Consider the following 25,924-nt stretch of genomic DNA (forward strand, 5'->3'; position numbering starts at 1 on the left):
GATGGGATCCGGACTCCCTCTCCCCCTTTACTGCGAGAAATTATTAATATTGAATTTTTCAATTTTTCCGGGGGGGGGGGGGCGGACCCCCTATCCCCCTCTAGATCCATGCATGAGCAAGGAGTGTCGCATAATGAAATTACATTGTTACTGTGTTTGGTCCACGGTAAAGAGACGGCTGGAAAGTGACAGGAGTCTGGAAGTGCATATGTACACATTATGGCGGACATTAAATTTTGTGTGGAGTAGATAATGATAAGGCATATCCAGCACTGGTAAACATATATGTTACATGTACACATTAAAATATTTATAAACATTCATAGTAAGCACGATGGCCTAGCGCATGCGTACCAATAATAGCATGGATTAATCGAAAAACCTTGGCAAGTACGGTGCCTGTATTAAATTCTATGGAATCGACCGAGACTTGCTAAATGCAATCAACAAAGGCGAAGGCAAAAGTGCGAAGTACGAAGGCCAGAGTGCAAAGTTGGGAAGGAGCGATAAAAGTATCGCTCCTTCGCCTTCGCACCTTCGCACTTTAGGCATCACAACTTCGCGCTTCGTCGTCACATCTTCGCACTTTTGCTCTTTCGCCTTCGCACTATCGCCTTTGCAACTTCGCATCCCCGATGCAATACGTCAATATCTTGTTATAAAGGAAGGATTTTTATTTCCTAAGATAAACCCCTTCTTCACTTTAAATTTTTTTGGAATATGAATTATAATTTCTGTAACTTTTTGTAAAGTTCAGCAGTAAAAATTACAATAATGTAAAGACTATTTCACAAATAATAAAAAAATATACTGAAAAACTTTAATCTACAAGGGGGTCATTATTCTACAGGGGTCACTTTTCTTCATGTGGAGTGTGCTCTTTTTTATGAAAATGACACTTATTCTTCAGGCAAAGGGGTCATTTTTCTACGTAGAATAATGACCGGGGGGTCATTTTTCTGCGTAGAATAATGACCGGGGGGTCATTTTTCTACGTAGAAAAATGACCCCCGGTCATTATTCTACGGTGGTCATTATTCTTCATTACACCGGCATCCCGTGTACACCTGTTTAACCACCCAAATATACAGAGTTAGTTGTAAAGTAAAATAACTGCTAAAAACGAAATAAGAGAATAACACCTGTTGTGTATAGAACCCAAGATGAAAGACACTGTTGTGTTTCTGATCAGCTTCTGTACATATGTATCGCACGAGTGATGTTAGTTCATGTTAAATCACGACGCCATTACCAGCTATGCGGGAAATACAGTTGAAAGTTATTTTAGGGAATGCACATACTTTTTCGTTCAGTGCTTGCATTTAATTAACTAAGGTTTTGTACATGTATTTATCTATAGTTTATCAAAAAAGAGTGATTTATTGTTAATTTATTGCTACTTGAATAGCTGAAGCACGAATTAGTCGAGTCACCCGTAATATGTAGTTGTCATTTACTACAGCCCATCCACATATATTAAAAAAATTAATCTGAAATGTTTTCATTTTTCATTTTTGATTGGTTAAAAGTTTTGTTGTCAATTAATTAACAAATCAAAAGGTGTTCTATCAAAAAGGTTTTTTCGATAACAGAAACTAAGATGTTATGGCAAGCTCCCAACATTTCTATCGGATCGTCAGTTATAACATCACGTCTGTTTAGAAAAAAAGCACATGACTTAAATTGATTAGAATTTTGATAATATATCAATTGATTAATAAATATATTTGGTAAATTAATTTGAATTTATCTAAGAACAGTAACCGTTTACGTTTTCAGGCCCCGCCGTCACCAAGTTTCCTCAAGTCAATTCACGGCCTCAAGTCTGGGTATTGACCTCAAGTATATGCACTTTCCTTTAAAGAATTTTAGTTGAGGAATGGTTTGAGGGATTTTAAGTTGTTGTAGACGGTGGAGCCTGATCACAAAAATTGAACTTTACGTTGAAAGCCCCGACAATATTCTGGGTAACTTAAGTCGGGATTCTTTTTTTGCTTTCATTACTTGAAAAAGATATAAAATTATATATATATTTCAACCCTTGTTTAGCCATGATCTAATGATTTTTAAACACTCTATTTTTTTAACGTCTCATGGAACGATCTCTCTCTCTCTCTCTCTCTCTCTCTCTCTCTCTCTCTCTCTCTCATCACTTAAAGCTATCTAAAGTCAGTATGTACCCAACGTTTTAAATAGTTCATAAAAATCAAAATAGTATTACCACGAATTGGGTAAACATTCTAGTTTACAATGTTTAAGAAATTGACGATGCAAGTTTAATCGAAAACCAAAGACATTATAAAGGTCTAAGAAAGGAAACTAAATTAAAACATTTTTGTAACCGTTTTAATAAATATAACAGTTTTAAATCTTAATAGCTATTATCTAATCCCGTATAAAAAAATCTAGCAAAACTTATCTGGTCAGCGCTAATCGTCCGTATTCATCGAAATATCTTATGTCAATATGCAGTATATGGAAGTTGCACGCTTATTGCACGGTACGTTACCCTTTTTTGTCTGTTTTGAGACGAGTCATAAATTATCTTGCACGCTTTTTCCACGGTACGGTTCGTTAAAAATGAACGGTACGGTTCGTTTTGTGAACGGTACGGTTCGTTTTGTGAACGGTACCTTTCGTTTCTTGCACGGAACGGTACAACGTTACGGTTCATTTTAATGGTGTAGTAGCACTTTTCAGGGTCTGTAAGTGTCTTATTATACCCGCACTTTCTAAAGAAAGTTCGGGTATATTGTTGTTACCCTGTTCCGTCCGTCCGTCCGTCCGTCTGTCCGTCCGTCCGTCCGTCCGTCCGTCCGTCTGTCACGTTTTACTTTCTCAAACTGCTCTTACATCTTATAAACCAGCAAACTGAACTCTTGAAGTTTGATTTGGGGTATCATGTTGTTTTGTAAAAAGGTTTCAAAAATTCTCTGTTAGTCCTGGGGGTCAAATAATTGGTAAAAAATGACGTTTTTTCACAAAAAACCTTCTTCCTCGAACTCCTCCTACATTTTCAACAGTAGACAAATCATCTTTTGGAATATGTTTTAGGGTATCCTATAGATGCGCAATAAGGTTTCGGAATTTTCAATTTTGTTCTGGGGGTCATTTAATGGCTGAAAAATGACGTTTTTTTTACAAAAAAACTGGTTTCAAAAACGTCATTTTTTTTTTGGCAGTAGCCAAATGATCTTCTAGAATATGATTGGGGGTGTCATATTGAGGCGTGATCAGGTTCCAGAATTTTTTTTTATTAAGGGGATCAGTGGGCAACAAAAAATGACGTTTTTTTGCAAAAAAAATGTGGTTCCCAGAACTCCTCTTACAACTTTTGGAGTAGCTACGTCATCTCTTGGGATATAATTGGGGCTGTCCTATAGATGTGCAATAAGGTTTTAAAAAGTTAAATTTCATCCAGAGAGTCAAATAGTAGCAGAAAATTGACGTTAATCACTAAAAAAAAACATAGATCCAAGAGCTTCTCTTATGATTTAATGGATAGACAATCATATCTTGGGATATGATAGGGACTGTTCTATAGATGTGCAGTAAGGTTTTAAAAATTTAAATTTCATCCAGGGAGTCAAAAAGTAGCAGATAATTGACGTTAATCACTTAAAAAAACATAGATCCTAGAACTCCTTTTATGATTTAATGGATAGACACATCATATCTTGGGATATGATAGGAACTGTTCCATAGATGTACATTACGGTTTTGAAAAATTAAATTTAACCCTGAGGCCCATTACCTACCGGTACATACCTTTTGATGCCCTTTAAGGATCAAGAATATATATGGTTAAGGGGTGGGGATCTCAACCGTTTTCAAGATATTCGTGCACTTCCTGTTCAAGGGGGGTCATGAACACCCCCGGGGCCCATGACCTACATACCGTTTGATGCCCCTTGACACAAGGAACAAGAATAAATATGGTTTAAGGGTGGGGATCTCAACTGTTTTGAAGATATTAAGGGACTTGCTGTTTGAGGGGGTCAAGACCACCCACAGGGCCCATGACCTACATAACATTTGATGCCCCTTGACATCAGAAACATGAATATATATGGTTTAGGGGTCATGATTATAACAGTTTCTGAGATATATGGTAATTTCAAATTCCTGGGGGTGGGGATGACCCCAGGGGTCAGATCTAATAAACCCTATATATTGCCAGTAACAGCCAATATATGATTATGAAAACCCTATATTATTATCTTTGTCCGTTTTCAAGTTACCATGTACAATACAGTCTACGATTCTTCCTACAATGTTCAATGTTAGACCCCACACCCTTTTGACACCCCCTTCCCCCCCCCTCCCCCGAAAAGTGGTTGTCTAACCCAAAATGAGAAAAATCAAACCATGGTGCACAACTAGATATGCAGGCCTATCATATCCTAGAGTTTTGTACAATTCTGTTCAGCCATCTCTGAGAAACAAGTTCATGCAGAGCAGGAAAGAATTAGAAAAAGAAGATGAAGAATAATAAAACATGAATTAATAACCGTACAAAAACAATAAGTCTCCAAATTTCATTCGGAAGACTTAATAATAAAGATTAAATAGAGATAGGATCATCAAACATCAATAATTTAAAGATAATTGACAATTTCTTATTCTAAGGGGGTCAGGGTGACCCCTTAGGGTCATGACTTACATGCCATAATGATCTGATGCGCCTGCTTGACCTAAGGAGGAATAATATCTTTGGATTAAGGTGGGGATCTCAATGGTTTTTATGATATTTAATAATTTCAGGAAGAGCACTTGGGATCATGACCTACATACCATCTGAAATGCCTTGAACAAAGAAACAATAATATAATATGTACATGATATATATGATTCAATTTAAGAACCCAGATATAGATCATCTGTTTTGTAATACTTCGTATGTATATATACATGTACATGTATTAGTTTGTGTTTTGTTCTATACTATTCATGTTCATGACTGTAGTATGGCTTATAAGTCTTATTTTAAATTACATTAAAAAATTGTCAAATATATGACTTGGAACCCCCACTCCCAAACAAACTCAAATATAAACTGCCCCCCCCCCCTTTCCCCCTCTTGTCGAATGATCTATTAAAATCAAATATAATTTTGTTGTCAAAACTTTTATGAACTGGTAAAAAATGTTATTCTTAAAAAAAATTATATTAAACCTTGCATAATTGACAAATGATCTATTCAGATATGATCAGAGGTCATATTTCTACCTTGGGATCAATAAGTAGTATTCATTGACAAGTTAAAATTAATAACAATAAATGATTCAAATTATAAATGTTTATACTCCACATTCACCCCCCCCCCCTTAATTTAACCTGGTTATAAAGATTCAGTCTTCTTAATACATTCTTACATGTGTACAGTAGCAAATTTTAAATCATTTCTTGATTGCTTTTTCTCTCGTGATTCACATTAACATTTTGGAAATTGCTTAATTCAATTTTTAAGATTTATATAAAAAAATGTATATGCATCACTTCCATGTGTATTCGCCTATTTTGGGAAATTTGAAAGTCTCCTTAACAAAGCACTGACATCATTAGGCTAGGAATTACCCACATGGACCAAACACTACTGTATAACATATGAATAAGATAAAATACATTATTATTTCTAGTTCTAAAATGTCAGGGTTACTCCAAGGGGACATAATCTATATACAATTTTACGCGCAATGACACAAAGAGCAAAAATAAATTATATGGTTTAGGGATGAGGATCTCAGATCTCAGAAGTTAACAAAATATACAGTGTATCATATCATTTCCTATTTCATAAAGGTGGGGGGGGGGGGTTAAAAACAACACCTGGGGGTCATTAATGTACTTTACACCATTAGATGCATCATAATGACATTAGAAGATATTTTGTATTTTCCTGTTTCGTGGAGTCAGAACAGTCCCATAAGGTTATGACCTACATTGTATTTGATGCATAATATAATACATTAAGAAAGAAATACTCCTTCCTTCCTATTATAACTCATTTAAAAATGATAAGTGTCTACACCTACTTACATGTAATACATAAATTTAATAAGAAATTGTTTATACAGGGTCAATATGGGGTCAACTCAATAGTGCATGCAGTCTGACAAATGAAAAAAATAACTTTCGCAACTAAAATGACAGAAACTTTACAAATGCGATAGGATAGGTAACGATGATAAACTTATTTAAATATTAAAAGATGATACAGTATGCTGTCAAAGGCCTAGGGAGATCACATTTAGAAAGTGAAAGTAGAACTTATAGGCCTATATATGTATGCTGGCATCTCATTATATTGTGCTACTGCTACTACATGTATTATGCTTACCTAAATTGGTCAACATCATAATGATAATCCAATTAAAACACAATAATGAATTCCTTTAGCTGATCTTAACAAATCCTTTCATGCATACGGAAAACACAGACATGTATGTATGGGTGTTGCTAAAACGCGGAACGGAAAACGGAACGGAATGGAAAATATCATCACGTTTAATTATCGCTTAAAAAGGGTATAGACTGGCCAGAAACGATTTACTTTGTATCTTTTATTTATATCTAATGAATGATTATCAACATGTTGTTATCTTATTAATATTCATAATTATGAATATCTATCAATTATAGCATTGTATTCATTCGGCTTTAGTTGAGTACGAAACGGAAAAATCAAATGTATTCGAATTGTGAAACATTAACATGACTTTAAACGAGCAAATTAGCTATAACTTTTTACTTATTTTTCTTATATGATATTGCTGGCATATCAGCGTAACGTACGCAGTTAGCGAACGCGTTTTATGCGTGTTTTGAGTATTTTTATATTTCAAATACTAGTATGATGTACATGTATATACTTACATCAAAATTGAATTTTCGGTGTTCTAGACGATCTTTTATCATACAGACGATACAGTATCATTGAGATAGAAGAGAAAAACCCGTAGGACTGACGACATTAAAAATTAAAATACAGTACACATTAAAATACCCGGTAATTTGTGAAACTAGTATTTTTAGCAATGCAATTTTGTTTACGTTTGCATTACTAAGCAGTTGTTTATTCCAGCAGCTATATACATATGATCCAAATAGAAAGCTCTAGAGGTTGCCTGGTTTGATTTTCCGATTATATATTGGGACTATAGTCTGTCGATCCCAAAATATTCATGCAGCACATTTGGGCGATTTATAATGGAAAATGTTGACATCTTTTCTTCATTTGGAAGTCACTCAGAAGACCTTGCACAATTTTTCAACACTATCATCCGGGTCTGTTGAAATGCAAAACCCCGTAGACTTCTTTATTTTTAGCCGTGTATTTAAGCCAGCGGATAAGCTAGAGGGGACGTTTTAAAGAAAGAATAATGAGAATGTTAAATGCTTCTAAGAGAGAATCGCTTGAATCCTGAGGTATACATGAATATAAATATACAGCAAAAAGTGAATCGAGGATATTTTGGGACAGAATATAGTGGTCAATGCATGTACTGTTAATTTTTAGGAAATAAATATTCTTGAATAAATAATCTAATATTGCTAATCTTTCAAAAAAAATTAAAAAGGTGCATAAAGTATATCGTTTTAGCATGATTAACAAATCTATGAGGTAAATAACATTAGATAAGATTTTCCGTTTTCCCTTCCGTTCCGCTTTCCGTTCCGTTTTCCGTTCCGCAATTTATCAACACCCATGTATGTATACACGTGAACCCATCTAATCGAAGAGCTGGGTAAAACTAGTACCCGCTAATGAGACATGCAGACCTGTGTTGTGTACGTAACTTCAGACAAAGATCATTCATTTGTAACATGCATGTATTTTTATGACCTATTCTTCAAATCCACTTGCACTATTTTATTATGTAAATAACAGCTTTAAGGTGGTGCAGGACACCTGCATATTGTGATGTACATGTATACTTTCTATTGAGATAAATAATAAAGTATATCAAATATTGATTAAATATTTACCCCCCAAATAATGTTACCTAACATTGAAGCGCAATGGGTTAGAGCGTTTACATGTCTGTAAGAGCATTAGGGTCCAAGGTGTATTTTTGGTAATTTTACAATTGATATAAATGAATTTTCATGGGGGGGGGGGGGGTCCGGACCCCTCACTCCCACCCCTTCTCTAAATCTGTGCACACGATGATGTTCATGTAGGCACACAGAAGCAAATCTAAATCCGGCAACCGCCACGGGGAGGGGGCATATAATTTAATTTTTGATTTTGTTTGTAATAATTATATAGACCATTATACTTTCTATGACATAAAATGTTAAGATTATTGATTAACTGAAAATTCACTGCAAACAGTTCTACCCCAAATTGCACATAAAGTGCTGCTCATGTCACGATGTGTATTATCATATGGGAAGGGATCTCATCCTTCAGTTATGAAAATTATGAATTTTAATTGTATTACCGAAGCTTGCATATAGCCTTCATTTTTAATTAAACTGGTACAAAACAGTGTTATTTAGGGGCAAACACATGGTGCGGGTATTACTGTCTAATGACAGCATCTAGTTTTGACTGTTCTATAAAAATTCATAATTCTAAATATTCTTATTATTTTCCGATTAGATGCAGATGGCAATGCAATAAAACCGGGTAGTACATTAATATCATTTCGCTGCTTTATCACGTGATAACTATAAATAGCTAACATATGTTCCTTAATATGAAATAATTTAATTCTGGTTGTAACGCGCTTTCTGATCGGCTAGAACATTATTTTATATCGTGTAAAGAATGATGCCTATGTCATAGTAAGACTACCGTCAAAAACGCACCAATACGCCTAACGTTACGTTTCAATTTTGTACAATTTTACGTCATTTAAAAGGTCAAATGACCGTTTTTATCTTCAATGAAGAGTAAATAAAAATTATTATAAGCAATGAATTCAATATTTTTAGTTTTGTACGATATATAATGGTTTGAAACAGTTTATGCTTTTTTATAAACTGCTTCGTGGTTTATAAAGCGTAAACTGCCCCAAACCATTTTATATCGTATAAAACAAATAAATATTGAATTCATTCCTTAAATGAGATAGAACAACACTGCAGTTTCAACAAAACAATAAACATACTAAGTAAAGGCCAAACATCTCAGTCTTATAAAAACTACTGCTTGAATCCTATATTCTCCTTTTGTATACGGTATGCACGGAAAACGGCATGCTGCAACAAAGCAACACATAACACAGGATTCTAGCAGAACTTTTCAAGTTTAACATTGATTAAACTATTGATATGTGTTAAAGTGAACTTCAAAATATGCGGGTTAGTGTTGTTCTAGTCGGATGTTTATATTGCAGACAACGACAAAGGAAAGCCTGGTCGAGAAATGATACAATAATTACCATACCTAATAAAATTAAAAACTTAACAAATGTTCCGATATTCTCTCTTTCAATTCTCAACAAACCACACCAAAATACTTTATTACAATTCTTACATTTGTTATATTTTAAATCTGTTTACAATGTTTTCTAATGTAAGAACTAGAGGCTCTAAGGGCCAAAATCGGCCCCATCTCAAAACTGAATCATATTTTTCTAGTTATATGCTGTGGATGTCTATTTCTGAAAAACAGTACCAAATTGTTCGGAAAAGTCAAGTTTGGAAGAAAATATCAGTATCAATAAATGGTCATTCAAAGTCACAGTCATAAATCGTTGCACAATAGCTTATTATGCAATGTTTACTGACTTAACATCCCAACTATTCATTTAATCAACCACATTATTGAATCTAATAAGGATAAATGTTTGAATTAGTTGACTAGATGATTTTGTTTTTTAAATTAAAAATGGTTTTATGGTTGTCATGGCAAACATTTGCATTCAGGAATATGTTAGTGAATGCAGAAGTAGTAATGGAGACAGGGGACCAACTTGAGTAGTTTTGCATTAAAACGAATAGAAATACTCTGTTTTCAAACAATGTTTATGAATCCAGCTTGTAGCTACATGTCAGTATTTAATAATATATATGTTTATACGTTAATCTACAGCGTGCTTTTGCTATTTTATGTACTAAGTAGGATTTTTTTTCCTTTTTGATCTCGTATCATAAATGAATAAAGGTTTACAGGGAAAACATCATTTCTAACTTTATTTGCAAATGCATGCATTCAATTTTACCATCTGGTTTTTAAAAGGGATCATTCTAAATGCATCAACTTTTGCTATTTTTGTGGTGTATAACAAAAGTACATTGGTACAAATTATGTTTTAAATTATTCAACGCCAAATGAAAAAAAGACAGGAAATGCAACCGTTTGTAATTTCATTATTAGGTCTTTTATCCTGTAACAATATGATCAAATTCATTAAAAACATGTTTGTTTAATATAGGACAAAAATCTATAACTTAGATTAACTTTATTGCTTAATGCGTTCAACATAATAAAATGATGCAAAAACAATAATCATAAATATCATGTAAATAAATCATATTAATATGTTATCTTTTCAATCACAAGATAGCAGCGAATTGTATTTTTTTTTGCATACCATTTATTTATCAATTATTACTTTCCATTCAAAATTAAATTTAGTACATCTTTTTGAAATATCAATAGTGCAGTTTACACTACATATACTTGAAGGTATTAACAGAAATTAAGAAACAAAATATGTTCCATTCTTTATAAAACCAAACCCATCATAAGTTAAACATATTTACTGCAGAAGCAAGCTTAAATTTTGCAGCAGGCCAAGAATATGTTAAGAGTATGTTTCACATGCGCCAGAGGACTGCATCCTGTTCTGCAAAATCACTTTATGCTCTGAGTTATTATAGACTTATTTTTTGTGATGTTGCTTTCTTCCATTGGTAGTTAAGATTCCCCTTTTTTGACAAACAACGGCAAATCAGCTAGTATACCAAGTTCCTGAAGAAGTTCTAGAGAATCTATAAAACCTTGATCCAATATAAGGACATATTCTTCACTCATCCATGGTTTGAACTCTTTAATGTCATTCCGAATAAGGTGATTCAGAATTTGAGCAGCATTACTGTTGCCATCACTGAAGTACTGACCAATAACACTAATAATGTAGCCAGTTGTAGATAAAAAGACCATTGGCTTTACCAAAGGACGATGTATATGCATGTTAAAAGACTTTTATTGGAATATTAACTGGAAACTTGTTTGTATATAAAGATAGGTTCCATCTGCATCCAATTTCTGGGGTCATGCTTTGTCCGAATAATGATTGTGCCAACTTTGTTATATGTGATAAAATTACTTCTTCTCTTGTAATATAGAAGCCAAGATATGATGGGACAAAGTTTTCTGCGAGACATTTTCTAGCAGATGGGTCAGCACGCCGGACAGAAACTCTTCCCAAATTAAATAAAGTACATATAGTTTTGGCATTCCTAAGAAAAAACCTCAGATATGTGCGTACACTTCAAGTGCGAGTATCTCTAAAGGTTTCTATGTGAATTATTCCACACAGGTCATCAAAATTGTTGCGGTCTAGTCTGGTCGAGTTTAAAATATCTGCATCAGATAGAGAATTTATGTTGTCAAAGTCTATGCGCCTCTGATTTCCTCTTGATGCAATGTCGTGTATTTCTGTTAATAATTCCATCAAACCTGACTGGTTGAAATCTGATGTTGGTCGAGTTTGAGAAATCAGTTCGACTGCATGAAAATGAAAATAATTGTCAGACAAATGACCTGGACAGCGTCTTGCTCCGGCAGGAAGTATGGTAAGTTTATCTAAAAAACAATTGATACCTAACACAATCTGGTACAATCACCAGTTTTGGACCCTGTCTCTTGCAAACAGCACGCTGAGAGTGGCTTCCTCCAACTGATAGTAGTGGTATGCTAATGCGGTGACTTTGGTGCATTTTTGGCTAACTTGTTAGGGGGTGCTTAGTCAGGATCCTTCCTTGGTACACACAGGAAACGATCTGGGTCTGTGTTATTAGATTTAGCTTTAACCATCTCCCGGGAACATCGCAATCTATATTTGTTGCAAATAACACTTCCAGGAGGAAATAAATTAGCAGATTCAATTTAGAATTTCTGTTGTAGAAACTTGCGGAGCTGCTTGTTATTTGGTCCATCTAATTTCTGTCTGTCTTTGATCTTGAAACACAAAGTACACAGCTGTAGAATCTTTGTGCTGACATTCTGAGAATAGAAAAATATCAAATACCTTATTTCTTTTTTTCTACTTTCTCAGAAACGTATTTTTTTCAATTTTACATGTATATTATAGGGTGAAGATGACATTACTGTTCTAGTGATTTATCCCCTTAGGCTTTAAAGACAAAAGACATATAAATTATTTACAATAAGCCATTTAACATTAAAAAGAACTGAAAAAAGTGTATGTTTAAGATTTATTAAAAAACAATTGCAAAAAATAAAACAAAAAAAACCCTCACCTCCCAGCGGATTCGAACCTTCCCCCAATGTCACAACCCACTCCGCTACATCGTACACTGAAAAACCTGCGATAAATATGAATACTAAGAATAGAAAGACATTGTGGTTGCACGACACTGGTAGCATATGACAGTATTCCATTCCAAGAATTTACAAAATATACACATATTTGATTAAAATTCATTTAGCTTTAACCAGTTATTAAAATTATTCAATGGCACATTACTTCAAGAATCAAAACCGTGTTATTTATAATTCATAAAGTCTTATTCAACAATGTACAGCAACATTTTAATTTTTCAAAAGAAACGAAATAAATCAATCTTAGAATAAACAAAATTTAGTAAACCATGTTCACGAATAGGACAGAAAAACATTTAGAAAATATATCTACATATCGTAAACTTTCTTTGTTGATCTGACGGGATCTGGTCGGAATGGAAAAAATACAGATACAACAAAATTGTCTTTCATCTATAAAAGTTTACAATGGAAACAATCGATGTTTAAAGTATGTAAATATGTTGCTTACCTCTCTTCTATTGGGTCGTGTCACTGAGTAATCACTGTAATGGCACAATGCTCCTACATCTTTAGGCCTTCTGTTTACAACAGTAGAATCGACGACGGTGTTAACTAAATTCGTCCTTTTGTTAAGTGCATCCCGCTCTCGTTTCGAGTTAACGTTGTTAATAAACGCTTATTTAATCTAATTTAACAAACTATTACTTAAATATTCTTATCAGTCATAGATATTGATTATGCACTTTTTGTTTTGTTTTGTTTTCCAGTACAACATTAGCTATGCGGTTAGGCACATGCAACCTAGAAACGGATACATGACACACCGATAATTATATTTAAATATCAGTATTTAAATATATTGTTTTCACCATTATGTTAAATTGATTTTGTTCACTGATCACTTGTTAAAGTGCAGAAATGTAACAATTTTTAGCCTTCTCTTACGGAAATATATGAACTTCAAACTAAATTTGTATTACCTCCACAAACATATGCCAAAAGGAGTTTTTGCTGAATCATGTATTACATCTTAATGACTTATATATGTAAAATTCATATTGACACATAACTATGGAGCATGTGAAAATGACATATTTTGTAACAAATTTTCCTTTTTTGGAAAATTTGCAAAAAAATAGCGTTTCCATGGCAGTATGATGTCATCAAAAATGTATTTTACCGGAAAAAATATACATTTTTAGAAAGAACACATACTGACTAGTTTATAAATTACTATTACAGAAATATATTATAGGTTTATACTGCTGTAATGTTCAATAGTTATTCAATAAATCGTTTGCATTTAAGGTATTTCCATACCATTTAAAGGATTAAAACAAAAAATGTGATCGGAAGAGATATTTTACTGGCTTAATTGTTCACTTGTTTTGTTTAAGAATAAATAATATAATCTTTTTTTCTTAAGCTTGCTGGATATTTTTTTCTTTACATATTGATACTGAGTAATTTGTAGCAGCACAAATTAACTGTCTCACTAACAGTGTAGAACTGTACAAACAGTGGTCAATTTTATTATAACTTTCTTTTGAACAAAAAAACCCAAAAAACATGAAATAAAATTTCTTCTCTTAATCCTCAGTCTTAAAAATGGCTGTTTTAATTTTTCCGAAAATATTGAGAAGTAGATATAATTGTCAATCTTAATAAGTGAGCAATATCTTTTCTGATTATTTGATTACTGCCTGGTATCTTTAATGAATTGGGATTTGTAAATAATCGTCTTCTTCATAGTCATATACAATTTCAAAATTGATCAAATTTAAATGTCATATGCATCTTCAAGAATGATATAATTAGGCGAAAAAACGTTACTTACAGTTTTCTCAGCTCTGATAGCCCCGCAAAAGCATCGTTGTCGATCCTTGTTATCTGATTATTCCATAGGGACCTAAATCAACACACAATGTTTTAATGTTAAATAATTTTTATTGTAAAAACTAAAACTAGAATAAATAGTTGATATCAACAGATAAATCTTAACCTTGATTTCATAGCCAAAAATAACAATAAACATCAGCATTATTTTTATGCTGGAAAAAAAAGCATATGACAGTGATGTAAATACATTCATGTATTACATAATTGTAATAACAATATGATTTTTTTTTTACAATACTTAAATAATTAGTTACATGCATCAAATATCTTGTTTAAACCATTTAATGTTGTTACTACAACCTAACGCATACAGTAATATGTATGTTTGGTATTCCAAACGTGTTCAAACTATTGCTACTATTACTGTATCATCTTTAAATCTATTTTACAGGATTTCTCTGACATATTTTAATGACTTTTTACATCAACCTGCCATCGTGGATTAGAAGGCATACTCTTATTTATAAAGCTTTGTACATAATCATTTGTATATAAAGTTATTTAAACTGATTTCTGTTTAACAGAAAAATATATCGTTATTAGTCTCGTTTCTCGGATTTCTGTTCACTGGCAATATTTAACATTATCTTTGATATCTTCCACTTCGCATTAAAAAGGGAAATAAAAGTAAGATTTTAGAAATTATTGAAATTGATTATGACAGTTATTCAATTCAAGGGTCCAACAAGCCGCTCAGATACATATTAAACAACACACTAAAATTATTTCTGAGGCAAACTTATAAGCTATGGTAGCTTTATTTTGCTATCCACGAGAAATTAATACAGGTATAATCAGGAACTTGGTTATGAAAAATGACGGGCTCTATCGTAAAATGGCTGAATGTACATGTACACTCTACATTCTAACTGATTAACGGGTTTTAGTTGCACATATTTCATGAAATCAAGCGCAAAACACCTTTGCTGCGCTTGTTCTTTGTAGAAACAAATCACTGTATTTCTTAATATATATCTATTTTTTTGAAAATTACGAAGTAGTGCTGTTCCCGACCGCTAAAGGACGAACGGCCTTAAAGGTTTTCACACCTCGCGAAAATAATTCCTGCCTTCACATGAGATTTACTACCCGGTGAATATCGGGCCTTTAGTTAGCATTATTATTTAGGTATCAATAACTTATTAATGAAAACATTACGATAACAGTGTGTCCTGTCACTCGGCGCTGTGGAGTACAAAAAATGATGTAATACTCAAACTATAACAAATCAGAGTTTAATAATTGAATTAAGAAAAAAATAATATCGAAATTAGATAACAGCATATACTGATCTGAACAGTCAGAAACCGTACATGAGCTGTCAGGGGCATGTACAGGGAAATGCAGTGGCTTACAGGGTATGACATTGGCGTACTGGGGGTGACATGGGCTTACAGTGGCACACAGGGGATGTGTACAGTTGACTGACAGGGGATAACAGGGTGGATAGGGGATGGCAGGGGCTGCCTAGGGGATGACAGGGAAAAACAGGGTTTTCATATGGATAGGGGTTTTTAGAGCCAGTAGTGAAAAGAGTAATTATTTTTAAACAAAAAAAAACCAGAACAGATAGTTAACACTTGTTTCAGATTATCATTCGTCCATGTTAATTTGATTGTTTTTATCATTATGGCATTTACTAAATTATTACTCTCTGACGTTCAGTCTGAACCCTTCAGTTTTGAAAACATAATTTTTTTCTTCTAAAGACGTATATAACATGACAGACATATTTTGTCCTGTCTTTCCTATCCCAAATAATGGAGGAAAAAAAGACATATTTTGTCCTTCCTGTCCCCAAAAATGAAGGTCGAATAAAAGTGTGTCTCGGTTGTCTCAATCTAATTGAATTGCAATGTAAGTGTTTCTTCTATCCATTTAAATGTATTATTACCAATAATTCAATAATCAGGTAAAAAAGGTTTGGCTATTGGAAAACACGTGGATATAATGTTAAATAACGGTTTCTACATTGTATGATACTTTTCTTCCATCTGGCTCTACACAATTTGTTCTTTGCATAAATAATCGGTAAGATTATTAACAATTGCTTATATGCTTTGATGTGTGTTATTGAGCTGATCATATATCCCTTTTTTCGTACTAACCTTTTTATGTAGATCTTTTTGGAGTTGAATTATGTCTATATGCATTACATATTTGCCGACCGCCATGAGGCGCTCAAAAGGATCGCTCCAAAGCACGGAAAATCTCTAAACGTTTCATAGGTCTTAACATAGTATATGCAATTTTTTATGATTAGAGTACAAAGTAGCTCTTTTCTTCCTTTTAACCCGCGATATTCTTAATATGAGGGATTTCCGTTTCAGTCGGAAGTATTTGTTCTGCTTCTTGTATAATAATGTAACTCTCTCCAAAAACTCACTTTATCACATTCACAGTGTCCAAATAATACGTGATCAGACTGCACAAACCACTATTAGAGACCATTGAACGTTAAGCACTCAATCCTAAGCTCAATATGGGTACAGGTTTATTTGTCCTTGTTTAGTAGGACACCGTTGCACTGTGCACTCTAAAAATACTAATTCCGCGCATCATTTAACCCACATGGTAACTAAACAGACTTGGTACGCAACATCGTATATCCAAAGTTGTTAATTTATCATCAATAACTTTGGAGTCAGTCCTGCTTCCTCGCCTTAAAATTTAACATATTGAGGTGGTGTGGCATTGGCCTCTAATTGTTCGCTATAACGTGTTTATTAGCTGCAATATTAGATGCACTTTAAAGTTCCAGACCTTCCTAATTCTTTTAAATACAGGTGGTTTAGAAATACCCTCTTGATATAAAATGATTCATATACCATTATTTTCTATTTTTAGGATAACTAAAATACACATGTAATATATATTTTACTATCTTTATTTACTCATCGCATTTTATAATTACGATTGGAAATGTGTATCTGATCTGAGAACGTTGGTCATCTGTTTTAATTGGAATGACATGAAAGAATTGAAGATATCTTAGTCTAATAATCTGTTTTTCATTCTAGCAAAATCATAATTTTCAAACAATTCCTTCTCCCATGAACATTCTCCGACATTCTCAAGGATGCTAGCTTTGTCTTCTTACAATTAGCAGGAAAGACATTCCACTACCTATTATTGAGACCTTTGTTATTCTGTACTGGGCTTAACCCTTGTGAAGAAGAAAAAAATGGCAAAATATAATGAAAAATGAGAAGATGTTCACTTGTATGCAAATTTGCGGGAATTATATCATTTAGGTGACGTCATAGATAAAAAGCGAATAAGCATTGGTGAATAAAATCAGGATTAAAGTGATAAGCATCCTCTGTATAATGGTTTGTAAAGATTAGATTTTTATACGATACTATTTAAAAATCATAATTGGTGGCAAATATTTGACCATACAAAATACAGTCCTTTCTTAAAAATTTGGCACCTTTGGCTTACTATTAGCGATTCCGTTTAACAGACTGAGGTTCCCCTATTTAGCAGATCAGTAACACCATTTTAAATGTTACCCGACTGCATTCTTAGACATATCCTGATATTAACACCCTTGTATCAATTGAACCAAGCTATCGGGTTCTGCTAGCCAGTGACACTTTTTGCAACCGTTAATGGCCACAACATCGGCATATGACTAATAGTTATAGTGAGCTTAACTCATATTAACTCACGTTTATATTGCCTCTTTTATAGACCTAGAAAGCAAGCACCGCCTTCAATAAACAAGGGGCGGCAAGCATTGCCCAATATTTGGTGGGTTTTTTGGGGTTTTTTTGGTTTTTTTATCAAGTTCAACCTTTGACAGAATTTAATTTTTTTTATATAGATGGTTAAGTTTTTTAATATATAATCGCAAAATGTCAACAATATTTTTTAGTAGAGTAATCACTCTTTTTTCTATAAAATTGTTACATTCCCAAAAAGAATTATATATGGCCACATGCAAACAACACGTGTCTGAATTTTATTTTTGATTTTATTTTTTTTTTGGTTTCCATGTGGTCACCCTTTAAAAAAAATGTTTTACAATTGGTGAATTTTTCGGTTCCGATTTCGGTTTTTATAACAGCAGACTAAATATAAAGGTAAAATTATTTCATTAGCTGGTAGGAATATGTAACAATAGTATAAGACTTAAAGATACAAGTATGAAACATCATTTGAGCGTGGTATTGTTATTGATATGCATTCTTTATTATGTTTACGAGATCGACATACAGCTGAGCGATCGAAAACTTGCATGCTTGACAGCGATCGCTAACAACTTCATGTGGAATACAGTCTTATTCCTAATGAAAAAAATTTAATAAAATTAAAATGGAAAGAAATATTGTTGTTGAAGTCTCTTCCGTATAGAATTCCGTATAGAATGAGAACTTAGATTAGTAAGTACACGACTAGACTGTTTTTATCAACCGCTGATCGAATGTCAGCTGATTATGCATAGCATGAACTATCCATTCAAGAATTAAAAAAAAACCATGCGTCCGTTCTATTTATTACCTTAGACCATTTACTATAACTTAAGTGTGAATGATCTTGACCTCTATTTCCGATGTTAGGCTAATTTGTGTTTTGAGTCAATGATACCCTAAGACACAACTGCTATAAGGTAACCAACATGTACTCTTGTTTATGACAGGGGTCATTTTTCTTCATATTTAACATGAAAAAAATGACCCTGGGTCTTTTTTTCTTCAGAATAATTCAATATTTATACAGCTGGGGGAGAAGTCATTATTCTACGTCGAAATATGTCCCCCGGTTATTTTTCTGCAGGGCTTGTTATTATTCTTTACACCGGCTCTAGCTAAAATCTACTACATTTTGATTTAAACAATGAGACCATCCTTCATAAATGAGCAAGGTGTTTAAGTGAGAAAAACCAAGTAAGGTGTTTTTATATAACGTGAACCATTGGATATTTTCTTCTAAATACATCACAACTGTTATGGGTTAAAAACTGTTTACGGAACTTTTTTATGTTGAAATTTACTCCGTAAAATGACTTTTCATAAATAATTGATAACATTTTTTGCGTTAGAAACGTATTTTTTCTCAAATTCGTTTACAGTTTAAATTATTATAGAACAAAATAGTCGGAGTTATATCAATTAATAAATACAGAGTCATAAAAATCGTGTATCAATATAGAAGAAATTTAAAGGTTATTTCATTTCGAAAATAAAATACTAGGATAACAGTAGAAATTTCACTCGAGTGTTTTAGGCTAAGATAACTCCACAAAGCGTTGTTCTTAATCTTAAACCATAAATTTAAACCATAAAAAAGAAAAATATGTAGATAAATTAATATAATATAAACATATGACACTGCTTTGATTTCAAAAATGTTTTTCATAAATGTTGCAATTCTTTGATTTTCTACAATACTTATATTCTAAAAGTATTAAATAATTATCATCACAGTGTATTTATGTCGTCATTTTTATTATGCATAAAAGAAAATGGTGTTTCGAACATGTCAATTTAAAAGTCACCTCACTGGAATAATTGTGTATTTTATTTATATCTCTTAGACACAATTTTCACGATGGCTTTTAAATCCTTTCTTAATACATTATAGCATTATTATCGATTAGATGAAAAGCTCTTAATGATAAGTTTATATGTTCAATTTCTATACGGATATACCAACTATGAATTTTTAAAATCACTATAGTTTGGTCTAGATAGTATATCAAAGTTATATTTTTTTTAATTCCTCGTATTTTTTTTTTGAATTTTTCTGTATGTAATTGCTAAGAAAAAAATATTTTGTAAATGTAAAATCTATTTAAATCCATGTTTCTTTTTATACTCAGCCAAAAATTATCATATAGTCCATGGCCACTTTGAATTAATGATTTTATCATGTTTTTCCCTTTTCTTTATGCAATGTTTTTAATACCGAAAAAGAATGCTGTTTTAAGCGCCTTTTAGCATTTTACCAAAACAAGGTCCTTAAATTACTGTATTCAAAACTCTAATCGTTATGGATGATGTAAAGGAATTAAAACATCGAAACAGAAAATTTCTATTCTGTCCCTACATCTAAATTTAAAAAAAATCTTCACAAAGCCAAGCCTAATCGATCTGTTATCGATTTCGTTGATTGATGTTTTTATTGTTTTGGCTTTTTTTGAGTGGGTGGGGGGGTTGGAGGGTTGGGTTTTTTAGGGGGGTGGGTTGGGGGTTGTTTTTGTTTGTTTTTGCCTAGAAAATCAATAGAAAAATATCTCGTTTCAACTGTAATATAAACGAGTTCTATTGTACTTGTGGGGTTTAATGAAATAAAATTACTGCAGCGGAATCCAGATACACAATATATAAGATAAACAAAATTTACTGCGTTCTATTTTTTCTACTCGAAATAAATAAATAAATCAAAAGAATTTATAACATTTCTGTGAAACATATTTTGATATTGATATGTCATTTTTGCAAGCCCATTTTTAATGCGCCATGTTGTACAATTATTCAATAAACAGGATAAATTAGGACACGTTCACTATTGTCAAACATACAAGACCAATGATAAGGTACGATTTCAACATGATACGACTCGGTTTTTTTTGCATAGTATACTATATTGTTTATAAATTCATTAACTATAACTATAGGATCACTTCCAGACTTTGATTTTGAGGTTTGTATGTGTGCTGTATGATGTTTTCAAACAGATTAGAAGCCTTGATTATCGAATTTGATAATTAAAGAAAAAACAGAATAGTTTCATTCATATGTGCCTCCTATTCATATTACTAAGATATGTTACAAAAATTACAATTATAGCTTTTATTTACACAAAAATATCAATACAGAAATATGTCTGCATTCGTCACCCACAATGAAATTTATCATGCCGTATCACAAGAAACAGTCCTATATTAATTTCGTGAAAGGCGATGGCTGCGTAAACATTATAACTTTTGAGAAATGTGGCATTTAATTTATTTAGTTTTACCTACATCTTAGAAATATGCCAGATTTTCGAAGTAACTTTTCCTTATGGAAGATAATAAAACTGCATAATCTGGTACTTTTACACATATGCTTTCAAGCTGGCATATTGCATTGTCATATACACTAAGCAACTTTTAAATTTTAGAATACATATTGAAAGAAACTGAACCTTGAAGAAACTGAACCTTGTTTTAAAAATATTTTCATCGTAAATGTAATTGAAAACTAACCCTAACCCTGAATGAACTGATTTTACCATTTAATACAAAATGTATATACGTTTAAAACTTATCGATCAAAACAATCATTTGCACTTTATTCAAAGGCTCACACCCTTTGTTTCTCTCTTAACCATTACCTAGTGTAAACAGAAAAAACTTTGCCGCTAACAATCACAAAACACAAAGACAAAATATGCACTGAAATCCGCACCATACTTGTTGAAACTTAATGAAGCGCTGACATGACTGCACTTAGCTGAAATTGCATATAAATTTATTTGTCTTTGAGGGTCCGACCTAGTAGGAATCGTCAACATGGTGTAGTCTAAAATATCAAAGCAGTTTTTGAACCCAAAGTGTACCTGCACCGACATCAAAAAAACTCATTAAAGGGTTCATAAGAACCGTGGTGACATTTCAATCGTTTACATCTCTTCCCCGTCAACAATTGTTTGTTCCTGACCCTCTCAGTTACGTATTATCATTTTTGAGGTTGTTTAAAACTGGCCAAACAAGTGTTAGAACTGCCTCCAGCGATCAACATGAGTTGTCATTCGTTTCTCTTAGAAAAGCACATGACTCCTGCAATCTGAAGTCTGACAGTTAAACTTGGTATAATTATTGTCATTCATAAAGCATGGGTGAAGATATCAAAAGTTGTTTCTGAGCTTGCTGTGGATATTTTCTCCCGGTGCTTATGGTTCCTGCAACTCCTAGCATACCAATAACATCGATTCTCTTTTACAAATCTTTTTTTTTCAAGCTCTGCATATAATTACTACACAGACTAAATTATTTTCCGTTTTTTCCCGTTTCAGTAAGTACAAAAAAATTATTGAAAAAAAAAGTCTGGATTTGGAAACTCAATTTAGGGTTTGTTGTTGTTGTTCTAATTGACGAACCTGGTAAATGTTAAACTTCTTTATAGCATATTTTAGCGCGCGTTTTGGGGTAATCAGCTTTTGTCCGGTCTAGCTATTAGTGCAATTGATAGCAAGCCAGTATATCAACTGTTCTAGAAACACGTTTAAGGTGAGGTTACTACTCAAAACCTTCTGTGTAGTGTCTATGTCTCCCTGACCTTTGGTTATAGCACTGTTTATATCTGATCTCGAGCTGAACTCGAACTGCGTTAGTTTTCTGAGGGAAGTTTTCACAGACTTCTTTGGCATTTTTAAAACACCCTTATTGCACCTACCACGGATTATAAAAAATCATGTGACGTTTCCGCTCTTTTTACCCAGCAAAAAAATAGACAACTGTAGTTACTAAAGTCTGCATTCTTGAACTGAGAATTAAATAGTATAATTTCTTTGTCCGTTGTACTTAAGGAACCTCAAGTTTTACTTGTTCACATTGTTTCTGCTACTCTGAGTGTAGAATGAAAATTTATTCTATGTAAAAAAAAGAAATAATTATTGCTAGCACGACTCGCCTGTTCCACTCGGAATTAAGCAAACGGTCGTCTTCTTGGTTGTTTTTTTTTTACACGGTATTATATTAATAAGAAAATGAATGTATTTTAAATTCTTTTCAGTCTCAAAATTAAATGATTAATTGTATCTAGACACATCAACCTAAAATAAATCAGTTAAGTCCGCCTATGTATCGGATAATATGAACATTTAAAAGTTAAATTTTCAAATACAAGCCTCGTATGTGCATGATTGTACATTAAAACCGCGTAAAGAAAGTTCCAGATCAAAACTTTGAAGTTTGGGTCAATTCTCAACAGGATTAATTGTCAACGTGTCGATGTCGTCAGTTTAGAAAAATTCTTCTCATACCGTTGCAAAAATGACCACGGGTATAAATTTCACGATTTTTGGTCTCAATTTTCAACGTTAAAAACTGACCCTCGGATCAATATTTAACGTTGAAAAATGACTTCCGGGTCAATTTTCAATCCGGCTCCATATTCTTCGTTACACCGTCCCTAGTATTACTCCCCAATAACCCGGCCTATCCCATCTAACAGAGAATAATTGCTTCCGAAGCCATCTGGTCTCGAAAATGCTGACCTGACCTGGTAATCCTTTTGCACTTTAGACATTTAACTTGGTTCAACACAGAATATAGAGCATGTAGATGTAGCGGTAATTATGTTGGTTATCAAACACCTGTCTGTCCAAAAGAAATATCGCTTCCGACAAGATAGAAACTTGCTAGCAGCACAAATAGTTGTAATCGAAGTTTCTCTCAAAACGTATTTTTCTTATTTAAATACACTGTTCTCACTAGATATATGTATTTTGATTATTAGACTGTAAGCAATCTTTTTATACATAGCTTTGGTGTAGGTTTGCTTTCTTTTACATTCGATTTAAACATATGTAACACTCTTGAGTCTGACTGTCATGCCGAAATATGAAGTAATCTGGATACAAATCTCAGAGGTTTTTTTCTGGTGTTGACAAATTAAACAAGATATATGTAAGCCAATGCTCACTAGTGATACCCCGGCTCTGATGTGAATATGCAAAATAAGTAAAGTCGACATTTAACAGACAGCTGGCATCCGATTGGTACAGAAATATATCCCACAATATGGCATGCCTAAACGAATAGTGTGTTAAAATTGCAAGCATCTGCGATAAATAGCTCCTGAGAAATCTTTGACGAAAATTTTGGCTAATATAAACAAAGTACTGATTTAACAGGAAGTTGACGTCCAATTGGTACAGAAATATATCCCACGATATGGCATGCCTTAACAAACACTGTGTAAAAATTTCAAGCATCTGCAATAAATAGCTGCTGAGAAATCTTTGACGAAATACTTTTTTGAAAATTTTGGCTAAAAATAAACAAAGTCATTATTTAACAGGAAGTTGACGTCCGATTGATACAAAAATGTTACCCACAATATAGCATGCCTATACAAATATTGTATACAAATTTCAAGCATCTGCGAAAAATAGTTGCTGAGAAATTTTTGACGAAATTTGTTTGAAAATTTTGGTTAAAAGATAAGCAAAGTCGTCATTTAAAAGGAAGTTGACGTCCGATTTGTACAAAAATATGATATGGCATGCCTTAACAAACACTGTGTAAAAATATCAAACATCTGCGATAAATAGTTGATGAGATAAATGCCACAGGAATTTTTGTTACGGACGGACAGACACACACACAAGGCTAAAACAGTATACCCCTCTCCTTCGGAACGGGGGTATAAATACAAAATAAATTTTAACAATCTACAGTCTTTCATAAAAATAAACAACAGCAAATGAAATGTTGTGTCTCTCTTCTTTACAATGATATTAAATTGAAAAAAGTGTAGGAATTATTTTTGATGGTTTCATTTGGAATGTCAAGGCAATGTGTTTTTTATCCTACACATTTCCATTTTGATCATAAAGAACTAAAAAGAGATATCAAATCGGTGTTGACGTCATTATGGACTAGCACTAAATAAACAATAAAAATCATTTGCTATATTTTACCCGTGACATGTTTTATCTCTACATACTGATCCATGTTTTTGCATTAGCAGTTGACAGCATACTTAATTTCTGTAAGCGGACAATTAAAAGTCACATCAAAGGTCAACCTCCGATAATGCTTTACTTGCATTGGTCAATATACTGTATAAACTACGAGATAATCGTATCATGCAATCACACACAGATGATTTGGAGAGGGTTGTACATGTTGGCAGTGGTTTTAATGATGGCATTTCATTTACAATAAAACAAAAATTAAGTGTGTGTGACGTTACGCTATGTAAACGTTATTGAAAACGTCGTTTTGCACAGTCCATTACCTCTGAAAGCTATTAGATATAGGTATTCACGACTATATAAACGTCTTAAAAACAACATTTTAAAAAAATCGTCTAAAAAATCGAGTATGCTTAAATTTACAACCAGCATGGACGGGAATCGGTAGAGGAAAAAACTGAACAACGTAGGATTTATCTGTACTTTCCCTAGATATTGTTTTATATTATTCAATATTGTAGAATACAACAGAAACGAAGCGAACTCCCCCAGCTTTGATTTTTTTTAATTGTTAACAATTGTTTATCCTTTAATATTATGTGTAAACATCAGTTTGGTGACTCAAGTCAGGCAATGTAAATGTTCTGTGTTTTGTTAATTTTGATCATAGAGAGTGTTGAGACCTATTTTATATTTCTACTAGCCTCTAATATAGAAATAATATTACCTTGCATGTCATTCATGTTCAATGAACATGTAAAAAATGGAAATTCAAAACATTGTGCTAGCCCTACTTAGCTTACTTTGAGGATTTGGATTAAATTTACACAAATTGTTTTTGTTTATTATGTAAATCGAAGCGTGTTATTAGCCTTCTTTTATTACGATAAAATGTATAAAAAGATAATTTAAAAAAAGGTTGAT

General features: G+C 32.8%; 1 protein-coding gene across 2 annotated transcripts in view; it reads right to left on the reverse strand.

The window, feature by feature from the left end:
* The window catches only part of LOC128182949 (slit homolog 2 protein-like), a 434,673-nt gene that overhangs the window by 391,381 nt on the left and 17,368 nt on the right, over window positions 1–25,924 (reverse strand). The window contains exon 3 of one of the 2 annotated variants that reach the window (XM_052851733.1): window positions 14,304–14,375. The exons of the other annotated variant lie outside the window; for it this stretch is intronic. Within the exon in view, the coding sequence (XP_052707693.1) occupies window positions 14,304–14,375 (72 nt within the window). The remainder of the gene's footprint in view (window positions 1–14,303; window positions 14,376–25,924) is intronic. 2 annotated transcript variants of the gene reach the window in all.

This window comes from Crassostrea angulata, chromosome 5, assembly GCF_025612915.1.
Source record: "Crassostrea angulata isolate pt1a10 chromosome 5, ASM2561291v2, whole genome shotgun sequence".
Classification (NCBI taxonomy): domain Eukaryota; kingdom Metazoa; phylum Mollusca; class Bivalvia; order Ostreida; family Ostreidae; genus Magallana; species Magallana angulata.